The sequence below is a fragment of the Chrysoperla carnea genome, chromosome 1 (genome assembly GCF_905475395.1).
Source record: "Chrysoperla carnea chromosome 1, inChrCarn1.1, whole genome shotgun sequence".
Lineage (NCBI taxonomy): Eukaryota > Metazoa > Arthropoda > Insecta > Neuroptera > Chrysopidae > Chrysoperla > Chrysoperla carnea.
This window is the reverse complement of record NC_058337.1, coordinates 82,667,480-82,687,072: the sequence shown is the minus strand read 5'-3', so window position 1 is coordinate 82,687,072 and position 19,593 is coordinate 82,667,480. Positions and strand designations below refer to the sequence as shown.

General features: G+C 29.7%; 3 protein-coding genes across 5 annotated transcripts in view; 2 read left to right on the top strand and 1 right to left on the bottom strand.

Annotated features, from left to right (window-relative positions):
• LOC123305216 (DNA-binding protein RFX2) overlaps window positions 1-1,784 on the top strand; it is a 36,069-nt gene extending 34,285 nt beyond the window's left edge. For all 3 annotated transcript variants that reach the window (XM_044886870.1, XM_044886871.1, XM_044886869.1), the window contains one exon: window positions 650-1,784. In XM_044886870.1, coding sequence (XP_044742805.1) covers window positions 650-823 — 174 coding nt within the window. In that variant the 3' untranslated portion in view covers window positions 824-1,784. The remainder of the gene's footprint in view (window positions 1-649) is intronic.
• An 8,606-nt stretch (window positions 1,785-10,390) lies between these two features.
• LOC123305177 (eukaryotic translation initiation factor 3 subunit G-like) lies at window positions 10,391-11,595 on the bottom strand. Its single transcript, XM_044886811.1, has 3 exons — window positions 11,455-11,595; window positions 10,866-11,343; window positions 10,391-10,804 (listed from the first exon to the last, which is right to left on the bottom strand). The coding sequence occupies exons 2-3, from the start codon at window positions 11,341-11,343 to the stop codon at window positions 10,425-10,427; spliced, it is 858 nt and encodes a 285-aa protein (XP_044742746.1). The 5' UTR covers window positions 11,455-11,595; the 3' UTR covers window positions 10,391-10,424.
• Window positions 11,596-13,238: 1,643 nt separating this feature from the next.
• Window positions 13,239-16,939, top strand: LOC123304967 (ankyrin-3-like). Its single transcript, XM_044886538.1, has 2 exons — window positions 13,239-13,269; window positions 13,339-16,939. Exon 2 carries the CDS (start codon window positions 13,357-13,359, stop codon window positions 16,519-16,521), a length of 3,165 nt encoding a protein of 1,054 aa, XP_044742473.1. The 5' UTR covers window positions 13,239-13,269; window positions 13,339-13,356; the 3' UTR covers window positions 16,522-16,939.
• The last annotated feature ends 2,654 nt before the right edge of the window (window positions 16,940-19,593 follow it).

Here is a 19,593-nt window from a genome sequence, read left to right as displayed (position 1 = left end):
AAAAATTTTGACTATGATAAAGAAGTTAATTTTTTTTGTTTTTTGATATATTTTTTGTTTTTATAACAACAAAGAAAAAGAATAATATTAGTTCAATATTAATCATGGGTTAACAGCTATTGACAGAAAAAAATAAACTAATTTTTACAGTCTGCCAACGATAGGGGACATATATACATACAGTCACAAGCAACAGAAAAATAATAATGCATAGTTTAAAATTGACATTTGTTCGTAGAATAAAGAGAACAACTTTAATAAAAGGCAAGACTGTTCAATACACAAAAAATTTATTGGTAGACAGTTTTTTCGCGTGTTAATTTGTTAACTTTGTTAAGCTATTCCGCCTAGGTTCTTTGTTATAAATTAAAAATTATATTAGTGCCACTAAATAGCAAAATCAATTTACTAAAATTTATTAAGAACATTACACAGAGTTGTATTTATTAGGAAAAACCTAAAGAGAGGGGAAATGTGAAATATTCCAGGCTCAAGATTGGATTAGGGACTATTGATTTGTACCAAGAGTACTACAATATACACTACAAGAGGATATACATATTTTTATTTTTACTTTAGAGTGATTTTTTGAATCACTTGGATCACTATGCATCGTGAAAATGTTCTCATAAATTATTTTTAATTACAGAAACAAGAACATCTAGATATCACAAACGGTATTGGCTTGTTTGATAGTGATTTAAGTTCATGTAATGGTGGCATGCCAGTAATAATGTCAACGATGTCATCGCCAGGAGTTATAAAACAATCACCAAGTAGTGGATCAGATACTTCTTCATCAAAACGTCATAAAGTCAGCTAGTGGTGTTGTTCTTTATCAGCATTCATCCAAACAATATCATCAACATATGTAATGGCTGTAATTATAATTATTCGCATCAATAATTTGGTGATTAAACTGCAAGGAAGTTTAGTTTTTCTCTGTGTGTGTATAAATAATTGTGTGAAGTAACCAAAAAAAAAAAAAGAAAAATTTAATGTCGCATAATTATGCCTATTTCAAAAGTAAATGTATATGATGTTTAATGTGTATCCGGAATTTTCAGGGTTACTTACTTTTTGTCATATGAAACTTATGTAAAAAAATATTTTTTCCAGAAAAAATCAAATATAATTATTTTTATTAGGGTATTTTTTTAAAGTATACTTTTTTCGCTGTCTTGCCAAAAATAAGATATTTAGACCCAGCCACACTCAACTAAACAGAGTTTTGGTTATATAAAAAAGATGCTATTATTTGTTAAGCATAATATTCACTTAGAGCTACAATATACGGATCTACAACTAGGGCCATACCTTAAATGAAGAAACTAACTATTTCTGACAAAACGGCAAAAATTTGGTTAATTTCGAGATGGTTTATGTCTCAGCCGTAGTTTGTCAGACGGCTCAGGCGAATATTTTATTCAAACTTTCAGGCTATTCTAAAACGGCTTATTACACCCATGCCGCTTGACTCCAAGTCAAGTGGCGTTTTTTAACTTCAGATCAATACTGTCTGCCACTACTTGAATATCATTTAAGCAATATTCATTCAATACAACAATTAAAATCGCAAAACATTTAATATAATATTTAGCCTAATATTCCCCGCGATAATATGGGGCTGTACGAATAATTGTTTGGTTTGTGCCATACTTAAGTATCTAACCATCATTTTTAAAAACATTCGTTTCTCCTTTAAAAATGATAATTTGTGGTTCTACTATTTATTATGATTCTACTGAAAATAATGTTGATTGAGGTTTAATTTAATTTATTTTGTGGCCAGAAAAGACAGTGAAAATATTATAAATAAATTGTAGGTATTTCTAGTCGTTGTAACTGATATTAAAAACAAAATAAAGTAAAAAAGCATACAAAACAAAATATTATATATAAAATATTTAAGTGTAATTTTGAAATATCTTATTTAGGGACCATATTTACTCAATTTTCAATTTATTCACGTATTATTAATTAGATAATCGTAAAAAAAGCTCTCAATTAACTGTGACAGTGTTTCATTCGGAATAGAAACGCATTCTATTCCGAACGTGGAATACTGAACAGAAATCAACTTAGTAAATAATTATCGCTTTCCTTCAGATGGTAAGTGTATATACTTATGAATTGTGTTTGATTACAGTTAATTAAAACTTAAAAGCTTAAAAAACAATTATCTAATTGGGAAAGAATCACAAAACTACAAAATATAAAGAATGTACGGTTCAAAAGACCGTACAAATTATTAAATTTATATTGGGAACCTAGAATTAAATGATAAATTTCATATATTTTTTTGAGACGCTGAATGAAAACAATTAATTTAAAGAAAAAAATACAACCCATATTACCTGCTGATTTTTAAAATCGAATAATTAATAGCCAAATTTTTGACACCTTTTGGTTACATTATTAACAACTTTCGGAGGGATCTTCTATAGGTTAGACCAGGGCCCAAAAAACTCATTTTTAATGTAATTTGTGATAATTCGTTCCTCGACCACTCTTCAGCCTCGATTTCATCTGATTAAGCATAAAAAAAATACATCAGAAAATAACTCAAATTTCCCAATGAGTTGAGCAAGGTCCAAAAAATAATTTCGATATATTTTATAAAGAATTACTGGCTTTTCAACCACATTTCGGTATGGGAATCAAAACCTTTTGATTCAGCGTCTTATAAAACCACCTATAGTTTTCGGCTTAGTGTAGTTTCGTGAAATAAGTTCCAAATTTTATAAAATATAATTTTTACAATTGCAATTTTTGTTTAAACATTTTCTAGTCAACTATAGCAATTAAATTAATGTAATTAATTATTCTGTTAATTATTATTTATTTTTTTCGCAAAGCAGTATACATAACTGTTTGTTGTGTGCAGAACAGAAGTAGCAAATGTATATCAACTTCACACTAAAAAAAAGAATTCCCATTTAGAAAATATAGGCAATATTATAACGCAAATGATAAACTTTTGTGTAGAAACTCATATTTAGAATTTTTTATTATAAAGAAATATTTTAATGTTTATCCACGTCTCTAGGGAATGAATTCCTTCAACCAAAATAAGTCGAAAATAAAATATTACGAAATTTAATTTGAGTCTTCTTTAAAGAGCCGTCCGTACAATCAAATACCGCAAAATTAGTTTGTAATGAAATTCATTTTTAATTAGATTAAAATTGTTCTACACTAAGTATTCAAATAGTCTTCTGTTAATTCCAACTCGTTCAAAGTTTTGAAATAAAAATTTTCAATTTTGTATTTTAGAACTTGGAATCATACACAAATAATATAAGATGGCAAGAACCATTCAAAAAACTTGTAAGTTTAAAAAACAGCAAAATAACGCGAAAATAAAAAATATCTATTTTCTTATTTATAAAAAATTCAATTTTCCCTATATTAATCGAAAAATTAGCAAAATTAAAAATGATAATTAACGAAGATATATCGTATCGAAAAATGTCTAAATACTTTTCAACTTATTTTGAATTATGGAATTCATATCCAAGAGACTATTTTTAACCCATTTAGAGAAACTCGATTTAAATAATGAAAACTAATCAAAAAAATAATAAGATATTATTTAAATTAAAAATTTCTCTTAAACGACAGTCAGAAAATCGTTGGGGACTCACTGGCAGTCTACATTTCGATTTTCGCGATTCCAACCCTGTGACATCATTCGTCATCTTGAATTTTTTTAATTGAATAACTCATTTTTTTTTTCAACTTTACGCAAAAAATGATCATTACCAAAGTTGTTTGGAATTAAATTTCTTAGAATTTTGATCCCTATCAATTTTTTCGTCAACATAATAGAATATTAAGAACATAATAGAATATTAAGGTTTAAACCCATTTCTTTTCGGATCTGAATCGAAAAATATAGAATGCCAGGAAAAAATTGTAAGAAATTTAATTCCAAACAACTTCGGTAATTACGACTTTTCGTGTAAAATTAAAAATAAACGAGTTCTCCAATAAAGAAAAATTCACCTTCGTTTTTCGGATCTTAATCGAAAAATATCGATCTTAGGAAAAAAATTGACGAGAAACAAAAATTTTAGGAAATATTATTCCAAATAACTTTGGTAATGACCATTTTTCGTGTAAAATTATTAATTAAGCCGCGTTGTTATGTGCATTGACAGAACCTGCTACATGCAAGTTGTTCATTCGCTGAGTGTATTCAGGCTATCAGGAACGATGCTTACGGTCCGGGTGTTTATAATTAACATTTCTCAAAGCAAATATATGTATTTTTTATTATAAAAACAAAGACTACCGCGTTATATCACTCGATATTTATCGAGTTCTTATTACCATGATAATTATCGATCTAAATATTAATTATCGCTTGATAGTTAACAACGAAGCCTGAATAAAACTCACTAAAATATTTAAAATGTGAAAGAGTATTGGAAATTTTAGCCAAGAGGCTCGCAAACTAGAGAATAATTTAAAAGAGGGGTCACGCTAATCCCCGTCTTCCACCTTCAGCACACAACTGTATGTGAATGAAAACTTGCAATTTTATTTGCTCATTCAAAAAATAAGTACATATACTATAATGGAATAGAAAAATGCCTTTTTCTACCGCCATTGATGACGGCGCTTTATACACCCATAGAACAGTGTGAAGTTGTGTGTGTGTTTCTAGAAGTTGGCGCTTATTTTAGTTGTGCACTAGAGTTGATCAAGGCAGAGTTAAGATAATACAATTTAATTTACAGTTCGATCATATTCAATATTCTAATTATACAGTCTATGATTAGCTATATCTGCAAAGAATAATTTAAATTAATAGAGATATCAAGCCTGTTTGGCTGAAAAGTGAGGCATTCATTTTTAAGTCTCCATTGACCAACTCTGTTCTGCACTAAGCAAATACTATTCAAAAAGAAATTCCGGTTTTATGTTTCAAAAAAGGATTAAAAGTTTTAAGACAATAGCACAAAGTGCTTCCTATTCTATTGAAATATGAATTGTCCCACTATCAGGTTGTTAATTGGAGATTGTGCTCAAGCTATAGGAATAGAGATTAATACCAATGTCTTCACTAGTAGCTAGCCGAGAACTGAATTGCTTAATCCGATCTCAAAAAAACGCAAAATTTACAAGTTTAGGAAAGCATTCAAAAATCGATTAGTTGCAACTATAAAGTGAAGAAATTAATAACATAATTACCTAGTTTGTTTGATGTGAATAATGATAGATATCCCAAAAAATTTTTTTAAAAATTACTGAAAATATTAAATAGTAGTGAAATTGCATTAAGATATGGTAGAATCACTGTATTTTTGGGCGAATAAAGTTCTTATTAGTATCTAAAATAATATAAACTCAGCATAAATGAAAAAGAAATTAAACCAAGATGTTCCGGACGCTAACTTATTGATTTACTAAGAACACACCCAATGTTTGGTAACTTAAACTTTTAATTCCCAAAAACTGTTGAGTACAATAAATCTAAATAATATTTAACAGAATTACGCTTTTTTAAGATTGTGGCATAAAATTTTAGCCAATAATTTGCCTTAAAAAATATTCCGTAATTATAATTTTCAAAAACTCTACATTTATTCCTTCATCACTAGGAAAATCATATGTAAATACTATATTGCCAGCAGAGTGAGAAATCATCACGGTGCAGACGATATATTCTCTCACTCAATTATCAAAGGACCGTGACTGTTTCCGCGCATGCAATTCGTGACGCGATAGCAAATGGCCAATTGTAAAATAGGGCGCGATTCCGGTACATGCGCATAATGTACAAAGTACTTTTAGTCTGTTTCGCTTGTTTTCGCCGGTTCATCACATACCCACAAAGAGGAACATGGGGTGCTGGCAATATAGTAATTAAATATATGACGAAAATTATATAACCTAACCTTCAATTTTTAGTTCACTTAAAAATTTTTGAACATATTTTCAAAAAGAACTGACTTTTACCTAAGTAAAGTTGCAATTTTCAATAATGAAACCACAGAGTATAGATATAAATTCATACTCAGTGAATGAGACTAAAAATTACAAAATCAATTAGGTTAGGTTTACGTGTACATTTTCAGGTTAGATAGAAACGTAGACATGGAGAACTGAACTAATTTTATACTGTCAGTGCTTTATGTCTGTGTACAAAAACATTTAAAAATAAACACATAAAATGATCTAAAATATATATTTTATTAGTACAATAAAAATAAAAATTTTATTTCGAAAAATTACTCCAAAGTTGAGGCCCAGCTGAAAAAACATAATTTTTAGTAGAAAAAATAAAATTGTTGTCCATTTTTTTACAACATTGTGTATCTAACGGCTATCTTTAGCGACTGTTCTTAAAAAGCTGCTGGAACGTCAGCAGTAAAGCAGGTGAATATTTATTCACTGATACTCGGAGAAAAGCCTAAAAAACTTAGATAATATTCTGTTCACGCTAATCATCTACTCCAAATTATTTTGAGGCTCACGCTAAACGCACAAAATTGCCCGACTAACTTCACCCTTTTTATTTAGTTTTTAATGTAGACGTAAAAATTTAATTAATTTGAATTTTGGCTTACTCAAAGATTTACATTTGGAATTTTGGCTTACTCAAAGAGTTACATTTGGGATTTAATTAAATTAAGGAAAAATGTCTTCAAATTTAGTAAAATCGAACAATTTTCTGATAAATACATTTTGGCTAAGACATTAAATACAAAGCATTTTTTTCAAAGCACATAGACACAAATCTTATTAAAATAAATTTTGTAAGTACTGGAAAATAACGTTATTTTCGTAGGAACTCAACCCCATTTTTCGAATAAATGCCTTTAAATCAAATATTTTTATTGTATTAAATAAAGCAATTGCCTTCTCAAATAGCAAAAAAATGGCTCTTAACAAACAAAAAGGCATATATAATATTTGGCAAATTATAAAAATATATTTTAATAATTTTATTGCCTAAAGCAAAAAACACATTTGTATTTTATGTGAAAAAATAAAAGTAAAAAGTAAAAAAAAAATTAATGTTTATGTGTAACATAAAATATTTATTCGGAAAAACGGAAAAAATATTGATTTTCTACAATTTATTTAAATTAAAATTTTGAACATGTACTTTTAATTTTTTAGGTTAACAGACGGTAGAAGACATATTTTTTATTGATTAATCAACACGAAATTTTATGGATTAATAAACACACCTAGGAGATGCTTGTTTATCGAAAAGTGTTAAGCTATTTTTAATTTAATTAATTTTTTATAACGATTTTTTGAAGACTAGCGTAAACCATTAAATTAACTTTCTATTGAATACAATTTCGATTGATTCATTTTTTTACGCTTGATCCGCGTTGCCCCCAATTTTTCGAATATTGACACTAAGGAGATAGCTTGTTTATCGAAAAGTTTTTGTGGCTATTTTTAATTAAATTACTTTTTTGCTGGCAAGCGTTATTAAATTCACTTTCTTCTGAAAAAAATTTGGATTGATTCATCAAAAACTTTATTAAGATTGGTCCGCGGGGCTCCCAATTGATCCATTATTGACACTACTGCTAAATGCTAGATTTTCCCGAATTTTTTTTACAGTTTCCGTTAAAATTTGCTGCATTAAGCATGTGCCTATAATATCTGTATGATAAATCCGAGCCTACATTAGCTGTTTAAATACTATCTAATAATTTGATTTCTAGAAAACGGCCAAACACCCTATTAGCAGTACAAAGGCATAGGCAAAGCATACATAGGCAAAGTTTTTTTAATTTATTAGAACTTGGGCATGGTTTCTTTACTAATTTGAAGTTATCAACCAGTGCTGAATTTTATCACTTTATGCTGGTAAGGTCATTATCACTCGAACAGCTTCAATTGACAAATAAAGTCCTAATCGGGATCCCGTCTTGCATATAATCAAGTGTAACAATAATTAGTTTTTTAACTCCCTAACCAAATAGGGGTGCTATATGTTTGACAGTTATGTATGTGTGTGTGTCTGTGTGTATGTGGCATCGTAAACCCTAAACGAATGAACCGATTTTGATTTTTTTTGTTTGGTTTGAAAGGTAATTTACTGGATAGTGTTCTTAGCTATGTTTCAAATCCGTATCCGAAACAACTAAAAAATAGGCGATTTTCTTCATAATAGGGTCAGTCTGGAGAAGGCTCGAAGGAAAAGAGATAATTTAATTGAGAGTGTTCTTAGATATGTTTCAAGAGTCAGTTTCGGGTTCCGTACCTGAAAAATTAGTTGGGGGTTTTTTAAATTTTGTAAATTTCACTTGTGATTAAATAAGGCGAGCGATCAATTCACAGCTTGCTATTCCGTAATTACAATAAATTTTATTTTACTGATTTATTAGAAAATTCTATTTGATTCATTGATACAGAGTAAGAACCCCAACTTATTATTTTCATAGACAAAATGGCCTATAGTCGTATTATACGCACAATTTAATTTAGAAAATCAATATTTTTTGTAATTTTTGTTTTTAAATTAAGAAAATATACATTTGTATACATATAAATGTAGCTTTAATTTATGTGTTTTAGCACAGACTGAAGTAAAATTTATTTGTTAAAAATATTAGATGTGATTTTTTATTGTTCCCTGCCTCTTTAAAATTTCCAAAAATTCTTCTTCATCCTAGTTTATTAACAGTGTTTAATGTTTGAATTGAACACTGCTTTTGTTGATAAATTGGCGTCAACTTGACGATACTTATCGAATAGACCTATTAAAATTTTCATTAGTTATAGGATACTAGAGACATTTGCTCCCTCCTTTGTATTTAGTTAACATTAGTGTGAATTTAGTTATAATCAAGGAAATAAAAAAAAAAATCTAATCAAGAAATCGACTCCTCGTAAATTGATTTTTCTGGGAGCCAGTGGAAAATATTGGTCTGAGTGTACTCGGCAAAGTCATATTCATGCGAAATAAATTTCGATTTTTGCCCCAATTTTCTAGATCAGTTTTTTGTATTTTTAAAATACGTATTTTCGACTACCAAGTAGTTATCATCAGTAAGAATTAGCTAGTGATTATTCTTATTATGAATGTTACTCTTTGCTAATTTGGTGCAGTCAGCCACCATATATCCTAGATTTCTCATTTATTATTTTCGATAATATTTATATATTCATGCGAGCTTGTGCTTTTTCGATTTATGGCCAAATTGAGAGGTAAGTTAAAAAATTTCAAGAGTTAAAAAGTCTTTAGAATTGTCCAAAATATAAATTCATATAGTTTTCACATTTTTTTTCGCATATAATTTTTAAGTTTTTTACCAGAATCACAAAATAATGTTTATATTCGCCCATAACAAATTTTCGGCAAAAACCAGTTTTTATTTTCAAACTATTATACATCGAAAACGGTGGGATTAGATAAAAAATGTCAAGTGTCTAAAAAGAATTGTCCAAAATAAAAAGTAGTTTTCCCATCAAATTTTTAAACAGAATCACAAAATAATCTTTATTTTCGTCAATAACGAATTTCGTCAAAAATTTGTACTTTATTTTTTTTAAACGTTTATATATCGAAAACGGTGAAGTATGATAAAAGTTGGCACGTGCCAAAAATACTTACAATCATCCAAAATATAATATCTAATGATTTTCTAATAAAATTTTTGAGTTGAACCACAAAATAATCGTTATTTTCGCCAGTAACGAGATTTCGGAAATCCACTTTTTATATATATATATATCTCAAAAACGGTATTTAAATGTAAAATAAAAAGAATGTGGTTGTATGCCCGGAATAAGGAATCATCTGTCCCACCCTATGGGCGTAAATCGGAAAAGTACAAGTTTGCATGAATATGACTTTGTTGTACACTTAGAAAAAAACATTTTCCACCAACTACCATAAAAGTCTACTGTGTTAGTGCAGCTATTATAAGCATATTTGCTAGAAGACATGTTCGTTTCAATAATTCATGCTGTTAGTTAGTTTATATTAACTGTCGAAGGACACACTTAGGCTATAAAGCCCATTAGGATACCATACTATATATGTTTTACCAACTTTTCCGCTGATAATTTCATTTATCAGCTTCTCAATTATTCTTACCGAGCTACTAGGGTTGACAATTCATGCTGTTGCCAATTATTTTATCTATGTTGTTAAAATATGTCTTCTTAAGGACCCACAATAAAAAATCATAAATATTTGGCTAATAAAATTATTAATTAACTACCTATATTTTAACAAAATGCATACTAAGGCTCACAGAATTGCTGGTATGCGATCTTTGTTATTTTTATTTAACTCGAATTATTTACTTCATTTACGTCTTTTTTAGGCTAGTGGTGTATATGCATATAAATAACTTAATCCAATTATACAAAAATTTATTCGATAATAATAAATTGTACAATAATTATTAAAAAATGTAATAAAATTATTGGAAAAATAGTTATTGCTGTTGTTTCACAGACCAATCGACAGATAAAATTAAATGGTCATAACCATGCCCGTGTAAAGTATTGATTGCATCAGCAGCATCTTTTCTAAACTTGAAATGAACATAAGCAAAGCCTTTACAAATGTCTGTAGCTTTATCTTTAGCTAAGAATATACGGTGTATAGGTCCAAATGGTTTAACAAGATCTTCGATGTCAGCATCGGTTGTTGATTCACTTAAATTAGTAATACGAATTGCAGTCATGTCTTCACGTCGTTGTGTATTAGGATTATCTCCACCTTTTCTTGCACCATCACGCATACTAGGTGGTACATATTTACTTCCAGCTGGTTTACTTGGATCTTGTAAACTAGTAGCATTAGGTGCTGCAGCTGAAAACACACACAAATATATACAAAATATTCTCCAGAGTTAAAGATTTATTCTACAAACCTGCTTTCTTATCATCAGGAAGTTTTCCACCTACATACTGAGTGTCCTTATACGGACACTTTGTAGTCCAGTGATCACCATTACATGTACGACACTTAACAGCACCTTTATCACCTAAACCTTTTAATTTATCTAACGCACTCTCTTCCTCGACTTTGTTATCCTCTTCTTTGCTGCTAATGAATTGCATATAAACATCTTCAGCCACAATTGTTGTTTGTGGATTTGGGCCCGGTTTATCTTTTGCTGATTCACCGAATTTTGCTAAAGTCTTCCGTAATGCAATCGATTTGGATACAATACGCTTTTCAACTTTATAAGTACGCACTATTTTCACTTTTTTACCATCGTCGTTATGTTTCCACTCGGTAAGAATTTTAAATCCATTTTCGTATACTTCAGTTGGAGGAGGTAAGGCGCCTCCTTCTAATTCGACTTCATCTGCCCAACTACATTTAACGTCGTCTGCTACGGGCATCTAAAATTAATTTATAAAATTAAAATCTGTTTTATATGAAACCATAACCAAACTTTAAAAATTAAATTTATGCTTAATATGTTTATTTGCAAATAAAATTGTATTACTTACTTTTTGAAATTATTATTTAGAAATAACTAGATAATAATAATTGAAAACAATATAATGATAAAATTAAACCACGACTTTATTTTTGAAAACCATGTATTAAACTAGAAAAGTAAAGTTCTAAGACAAAACCTTACAATAGGGTAAAGTCGGGTATGGGAACATTTGTTTAACCGGTATAATAGCATACAGTGAAATATGAATTGATTTTATTCTTATTATGTCATACATAAATAAATTACTAACCAAAATTATCAATTCGAAAATAATTGAATTTTTCATACCTTTAATTTTGATTAAATAAGATAACATAAAAATGAATGTTTACCAAATAGGCCTTTTCATCATGTCATAAGCGCAAGTGCAGCGTTTATTTTTTCGTACTGACAGCAATAAGTAGGACTAAGATAGAAGATATTTGTTATTCATTTTATCACATTGGTTATAAATCATTTGGTACGAAACAAAAGTGAATCGTGAATTTAAAATTAAAAGCCCTATTTGCGACTCCAAGAAACTATAAGTGGCACTTAAATGGCGACTGAAGAGGTATACAAACATCTATCTTCATAAACAAAAAAAAAATAGAACATATTATTTATTTAATATCATTTACAACTCTAGTTCGTAATTAGTATAATTTTTTTTTTGTCATTTGATTATTATATATTCTAAGATAAAATCCATTTATTAGAAATGTTAAATATCTCGGCTTTACCCAATCTAAATAGATTTGCAAAGTCTGCTACACCACAGCTGTATGTGAGTAGGATTAGATCTTCTCACCACAGTATCATTTTATGGTTGCCGACTATGACTCATGATTTTTTCAACAGAACAAAATACACGTCACGCGTTATGTTGACGAATATATCGGATTCATACGGATGTTCAATGTAATACCCGATTGCGAACCGTTTAACATAAAGTATTACAAAATTTGAACATAGGCATAAATCGTAAATATTCATCAACACAACGCGTGTTGTGTTTTGCTCTCTCGAAAACATTAACATACTATAACCCGTATTCTTGGTCGATTCTCAATATTTCTAAGATCGCCTTTGGAATGTAGAAGTAAGGAGCATAATCTCAGTGTTAAAAATATGACCCTAAAATTGCATTAAATTAAGATGGCATTGGTTCCAGAGGACAATGCATATATATAAATAAATACAGTTAATATATACGAGCTATATTTTTAAGATCTCAGAGCCACTATATTAAAAAAATGAACTTTTCATTAAGTCACCCATCTGATCATTTTCATTGAACAAAAAGATTATAATTTTTTTATGATTATGTTTAAAACGTGCTTTTGACAGCTGATTCCTTTATTTTGTTTACCGTTGATGTTATAAATAAATTATTAATTTATTTGTCTATTTGACATTAGCATAAACATGGCGAACGATCTTACTCACATATATAGAGCCTTAACGTGCGTACTTAGTCTCTCTCGTCTTACCATGTATTATATTTTGTGATGGCCTTTGTACATTTCAGCAATCCATAGATTCAGATTGAGAAAAAGTAGATAATATGAAAAAAAGTACAAATTTTTGACATATTTTTCTCCTGCATTTCACAGCCATTGTTTTACAAACGATTTAATTAATATTTATTGCGTTAAAAAGAAGTGTATTCAAACATACGTATTTATTAAATTAAATTAAACAAAATAGCTTAAATATAGTGTTTAAACTAGTTTGACTTACATTTATATGTTGTAGATAAAATATATCATCTCATCTGTAACTACTAATATCTATCTATAACTAATAAATATTTTATGATTAAAATCTAGACTTATTAAAGGTAAGACAAAATATATATTATAATTTGTAATATGTTATTAATAATATATATAATATATTAAAGTTATAGTTTTTAGTGCATGTAATTATGTGGCATAATCAGGATATAAACGTAAGTTTAATTCGTGCTGTTCGTCAAGGAAAGCTAAATAGAGCAAGGGAGTTAATAAATTTATACGGGCTGTCATATTCAGAAGCATGGTCAAAAGGGTATGTTTTACTTTGTGAGGCTCTTAAGAATAGACATTTGGAGATGGCTAAACTGCTTTTAACAAGCGGCTCTAAAGTCAACAGTAAAAACAGCTATCAAAACCCATCTAATACTCCTCTTCATTTGGCTGCTATAAATGGTGACATAGAAATTATAAAGATGCTTCTAAACAGAGGTGCTGATATTAATGCTAAAAATTTTAATGGTAAAACTCCACTTCATGATGCGATTGAAAATAATAAAGTAGAAATTACTGAATTACTTTTAAAACATGGAGCTGATGTTAATGCCAGTCATAGTAACGCTCAAAGTCCACTCCAGGCTGCAATGCAAAAAGGAAACTTACAAATTGTTGAGATGCTTTTAAAAAATGGAGCTTATATTAACTGCGTAATTAGTGTGTACACTTCAAGATGGGAAAATGACTATACGCCACTTCACTTTGCTGTGGAAAAAGGTAGTTTAGAAGTTATGAAGTTGCTGTTAAATAGAGGGGCTAATGTTGATGCTAAAGCGGAAGATGACGTAACCCCTCTACATATTGCTGCTAAGAAAGGATACCTACGTATTGCCGAAGATCTTCTAAACCAAGGTGCTTGTATTCATTCTTTAACATTGAAGAAAGGATATACGCCACTACATTTAGCTTCTGAGCTAGGTAATGAAGAAAGTGTGAAATTATTCTTGAATAGAGGTGCTAATATCGATGCTAGCACAAAAGGAAATTTAACGCCACTTTATGTCGCTGTAAAAGAAGGGAATATGAGAGTTGTCAGACTGCTTTTACGACATGGTGCTAAAGTTGATAATCAGGATACAGATAGCAAAACTATACTACACCTCGCTGTTGAAAAAGGACATTTAATGATTGTTGAGGAAGTTTTAAAGTATTGTCCTGATATTAATAATCAAAGTAACAGAAGTTCTCTTAACACTGCAGTGTACAGCAATGGAGAAGAGTTTAAAAAGATTGTTGAGGCGCTTCTAGAATATGGTTTAATAGTTAATCCCGAAAATGCAAATAATCCTAAGCTATTACATATTGCTATTGAAAAAGGATATTTGAAAATTGTTTCAGATCTGTTGAAGTATGGTGCTGATGTTAATATGCTACACAAATTACCATTTTTTGAATCACTATGTCTCTCACCTTTACATAGAGCAGTTAAATACAAGCAGGAAGAAGTAGCTAAGTTATTGATGGACTATAAAGCGAATATAAATGCTCAAGGCAAAGACGGAAAAACTCCAATATTTTATGCTATTGAAAATGCCGATTTAAAAATTACCAAGCTACTTTTAGCTGATGGAGCAAATGTAAAAGATAATCCTGAGCTATTGAATTTGGCTGTTAAGAAGGGTTACATAGAAATCGTTCAAGCCCTTTTGCAACATGATGCTGAAATTAACGCTAAAACTGGAAAAACTGCCATATTTTATGCTATTGCGAATGCCGATTTAAAAATTACCAAACTGCTTTTAACAAATGGTGCTAATGTCAAAGATAATCCAGAGCCACTGAATATTGCTGTTGAGAAAGGTTACATAGAAATCGTAGAAGCCCTTTTGCAATATAATGCTGATGTTAACGCCAGTGATGTTAACGGTAAAACAGCATTGCATTTAACGGCAACTTTAAGGGATTTTGAAAATTCTTTTGGATCTCGTACTGATAAAGATCCTAATGTTAATAATATTAAGGGCGAAATTGCCAAACTGCTTCTTAATCAAGGTGCTAATGTAAACGCTCAAACTAAAAACGGCGAGACAACTCTTCATATTGCTACTCAAAATGGATATGTACAAATTGTTGAAGCTCTTTTGAAACATAAAGCTGATGTTAACGCTAGCGATGTATACGGTAAAACAGCATTACATTTAACTGCAACTTTAAGTGATTTTAAAGATTCTTTTAGATCTCGTACTGATGAAGATCCTAATGTTAATAGTAAGGGAGAAATTGCTAAACTGCTTCTTAATCAGGGTGCTAATGCAGACGCTCAAACTAAAAATGGTGTGACAACACTTCATATTGCTACTCAAAATGGATATGCACAAGTTGTTGAAGTTCTTTTGGAGTATAATGCAAATGTTAATTCTAGAGTAAAAAGTGACATCACACCACTCCATCTTTCTGCACAAAGAGGAGATGAAGAAATTTCCAAAATGCTTTTGAATAAAGGAGCTAATTTAGATGCTAAACAAAAGAATGGAATCACTGCGCTGCACATTGCAACTCTAAAAGGTCATAAAGAGATTGTAAAACTATTGCTTGAACGCGGTGCCAAAGTGGATTCTAAAGGTAAAAGGGATATTACTCCCCTGCATTTGGGTGCTCAAGAAGGTCATCAGGAAATCATTGAAACAATCTTAAAATTTGGTGCTGATATTAATTCTAGAGATGAGTATGGCAGAACTGCACTCCACATCGCTTCTCACAAAAAGCATGTTAAAGTTGTTACAACTCTGCTGGAGTATGGCTCTGATATTAATATTATTAGTAGAAATTATCACACACCTCTTGATTATGCTATGGTTGGATCTGGGCCCTTTAACGAAAGGGCTAATAAAACTATTGAAATTATTAAACGCCACATAGTTCAAATGAAAACTGCAAATTTATATGTTAGTAAAAAAAATTTGCTATCGGTCAAACTTGCTATCGGTGATGAAATAAGTAATTTTCAGGATAAATGTGAGGTGGAAATAACAAGCATGAAAAGCGAGAAGATAAATAATTATAATATTTCATTTTATGATATCTTGTCCAAGATTACTAATTCATTAGCAATATGTTTGAGGAATGAAAATATAGTTCATATTCTAAAATTAGACGACTATAAAACAAAATTTCCAATATATGCTAGCATGATAAAAAGCCGTTTCAGAAATGCTATGAAAAGAAAAGAATTACTTGAACAAAGCAATAAAATTATATTTTTTTTCTTAAACAATTCTCCTCATTTACCACAGGACTGTACTGAAAAAATATTAAGTTACTTGAGTGACGAAGATTTAAAGCATTTTAACGAATGCTTATAAGTGTAGTAATATCATCGAAAAACGCGTTTAAGTTTGGTAGAGGCTCCTGAAGCATTTCAATTAAGTTTCCTATCTTTGAATTTTATGAGTGAAGTCAATAAACTCGACAAATACCAATTTTACGTGAGGAATGGTTTAGTATGGTAATCATTTTTCAAATAAATTATACATTTACCGTGTAATATTCTAGATGGTGACCATATCCCCTTTAGGGGTTTATTGTAAGAGGTGAAAATTAAAGTTTTACGGAGACATACATTCGCTACTTACCGTTAAAATTCCTTATACTTCGTATACTTCGATGGCCTAAAAGTACAAATAAAAGATTCACTAAAAATTTGTTTCTCAAGGAGTATTTTGTTAGAGTTTATACCATATTTGTATTCTATTACAATTTAAAATAAATTTCTTCAACATATTATCTTACAATTTATTTTCTGCAGCATTTAATACACCGAAATACAATGAACTTTTTCCTATAAACAAATCAAAATGGCCCCAACAACAGGCCTTATCTGATTACAGAATGCAACCCTGGTGGAAAAAATATTTGAAAAAAGAATAAGTCTTAATAAGTCTTAGGAAACTCTGAAAAAATCTTAGAAACTTTAAAAAAGTATTAAGAACTCTGAATAACTCTGAATTAGATTAGTCCGAAAACGTTGAGAAATTCAAAGACTTTTTCAGAATTTCTTATTCTTTCTTCAAATATTTTTTCCGCCAGGGAAAATTGAACTTTTATATTTTAATCGAATGTAGGATGCGAAGCTCTCAAGAAATTCAATTTTCTTAACGTATCATTTGTTAATAGTGGATTTTCGTGTAATTGCAGTTTGTGTATACGTTCGTCAATATCATAACTTAAACACGATAAGATCGTGAGCTGAAATCTTTATGGGTTATTCTAGACATAGTAAAGATTTAGTGAACGAGCGAATTTGATTACTTGGGTCACAGAACCATGGAAGTGTATTGTATTTTGTTTAAAATATTTTTTCATAACGATTATTTTCAGGAAAGCCTATACGCTATATCATTATTTTCGTAATTAAATTGTTTTTTTCTGATACCGTGAGGGCGCAAATTAGGTTAGAAACATTAAATTTTGTGACGCATTAATTGTGATATTTCAGGGATAGTGTGATGTGTAACTCTGCTCAAAGGTATTCTATTAATGATTGCACCTCGCTTTTGTATGGGTGACTTGTTGTTTGAGATTTGTAGTAAATAGGAATAAGCTGATAGTATTATCAAACCTAATAATTGATAAACTCTTGTTTAAAATATATTTTTTCAATATAACTAATATTTTTGAATACAATCCATATTTTAATGAATGTCATCTTGTATAAATAGAAAAGAGTGTAAGGATGTTTTCTTAAATGTAGGTATGAAAATTTCTTAAATGTAGGCATTGGTTTGCTGGTGAAGGCACGGGGAAGTGATAGTTGTGTTTGAACTTTGGAAGCTCATTAGGTTATGAAAATTATTGATAATTTGTTACCCTTTCTCGTTATGACAGTTATTACAGTAGTTGCGATACAACAGTACCTATTCCTTAACGCTCAGCAGATTTGCTTTTCTGACAGTATCCTCTGAGCAAATTTACCCCACTCTGACCAAAACTGTGTACAAATTTTTTCTTCTTTTCACTTTAAACATTATTTTTAAGGATAGTTTCATTCAGAAGTAGGTATATTGCAAGAATGTCTAATAATCTTATATTTCTAATAATGTTCGATTCCAGCTGTTTTGAGCTTTTATTTCCGGGAATGCTTCTGTATCCCGGCATACATATCAGATCTGTATTGCAATTTAACTAAGAGAAAACAGATCGGTAATCTTGTACAACAAGAAGGCTGATTTTACGAATTTTATTGCCGTTGACTGTCGGTGAGGATAGTAATATTGTGGTGATCCTGATTTCGTCAGGTTTCATAAAATAATGCATCCAATGGCTTACATATAAGCATTAGGCGTTAGCCAAGCTCTCGTTCCATTACTCTAGATGAAGTTTCTCAACTGACTTAATAGAATTTTGTTACATCATTTGGTACGGGTTGAGAAGGCTAGGTATTGGTATGAAAAAAAATTATTAAATCAATTTTTGAAACGTTTTATTATAAAATGACAAAGAATAAATTCTAAAATTTAATTTTTTTTCATCTTCATATATATGTATTATTTTGTATCACTAAATCTATAATATGTAAATATGATATTATAGAATATAATTAATAATTAATTAATCAGAATAATTAATAATAATCATAATAATCATAATAAATGTATGCTTCTTTTTTGTATTATTTCTAAATATAGATATTATTAGATGTAATTAATATTAATTAATACAATGATAATTTAAATATATTTACTCTACACGTTGTCTCACATTCATCAAAAACATTTCTTAAATCTATGGAAAGAGATAAATGAATCCATTGTAATTTAGTTTGTAAATGTTTCTGAAAACTATATTTGTTTATTTTGAAGAATATTGAAATGTGTTTTTTTTTAATGGACTAAGAGCCAGCGCCTGCCAGACACACATTAAAGTATAAAAGCTGAATTTTTTTTTGCGTATTCTCACTGGTGTAGGGACCAATCTTTGAGGGCTACAAACCTTGACTAACGGTTCCTTCGGTAGATAGCAGGTAATCAGGGGCGCAGTACCCGAGCTCTCTCACGTTAAAGTATAAAAGCTGAAATTCACACAGAGTGTTCAAATGACCATTTTAAGTCAATATTGAAAAAGACAGATCAATCCGAAGGGGTTAACACTCCCCCAGACGTGGTAGAAGGTCAAATGCAAAAATACACAATTCTTCCATGATTATGAACTTATTTCACTGCAAGAGTTATTTTATTATTTAAATATGTTCAGTATCACGTACTGAATGTATAAGCACAAAATCCTTACAAAAATAAGCGGGGGAAGTGCCTCCATTTTAAGGAAAACCGTTTTAGGCTATATCTCCATAACCGTGCGCTTTAGACCAAAAATGGTAATAACTTTTATTGTAGATAATTAAATTACCTACTTTTTTGTAAACTAATTTTTTTTGTATC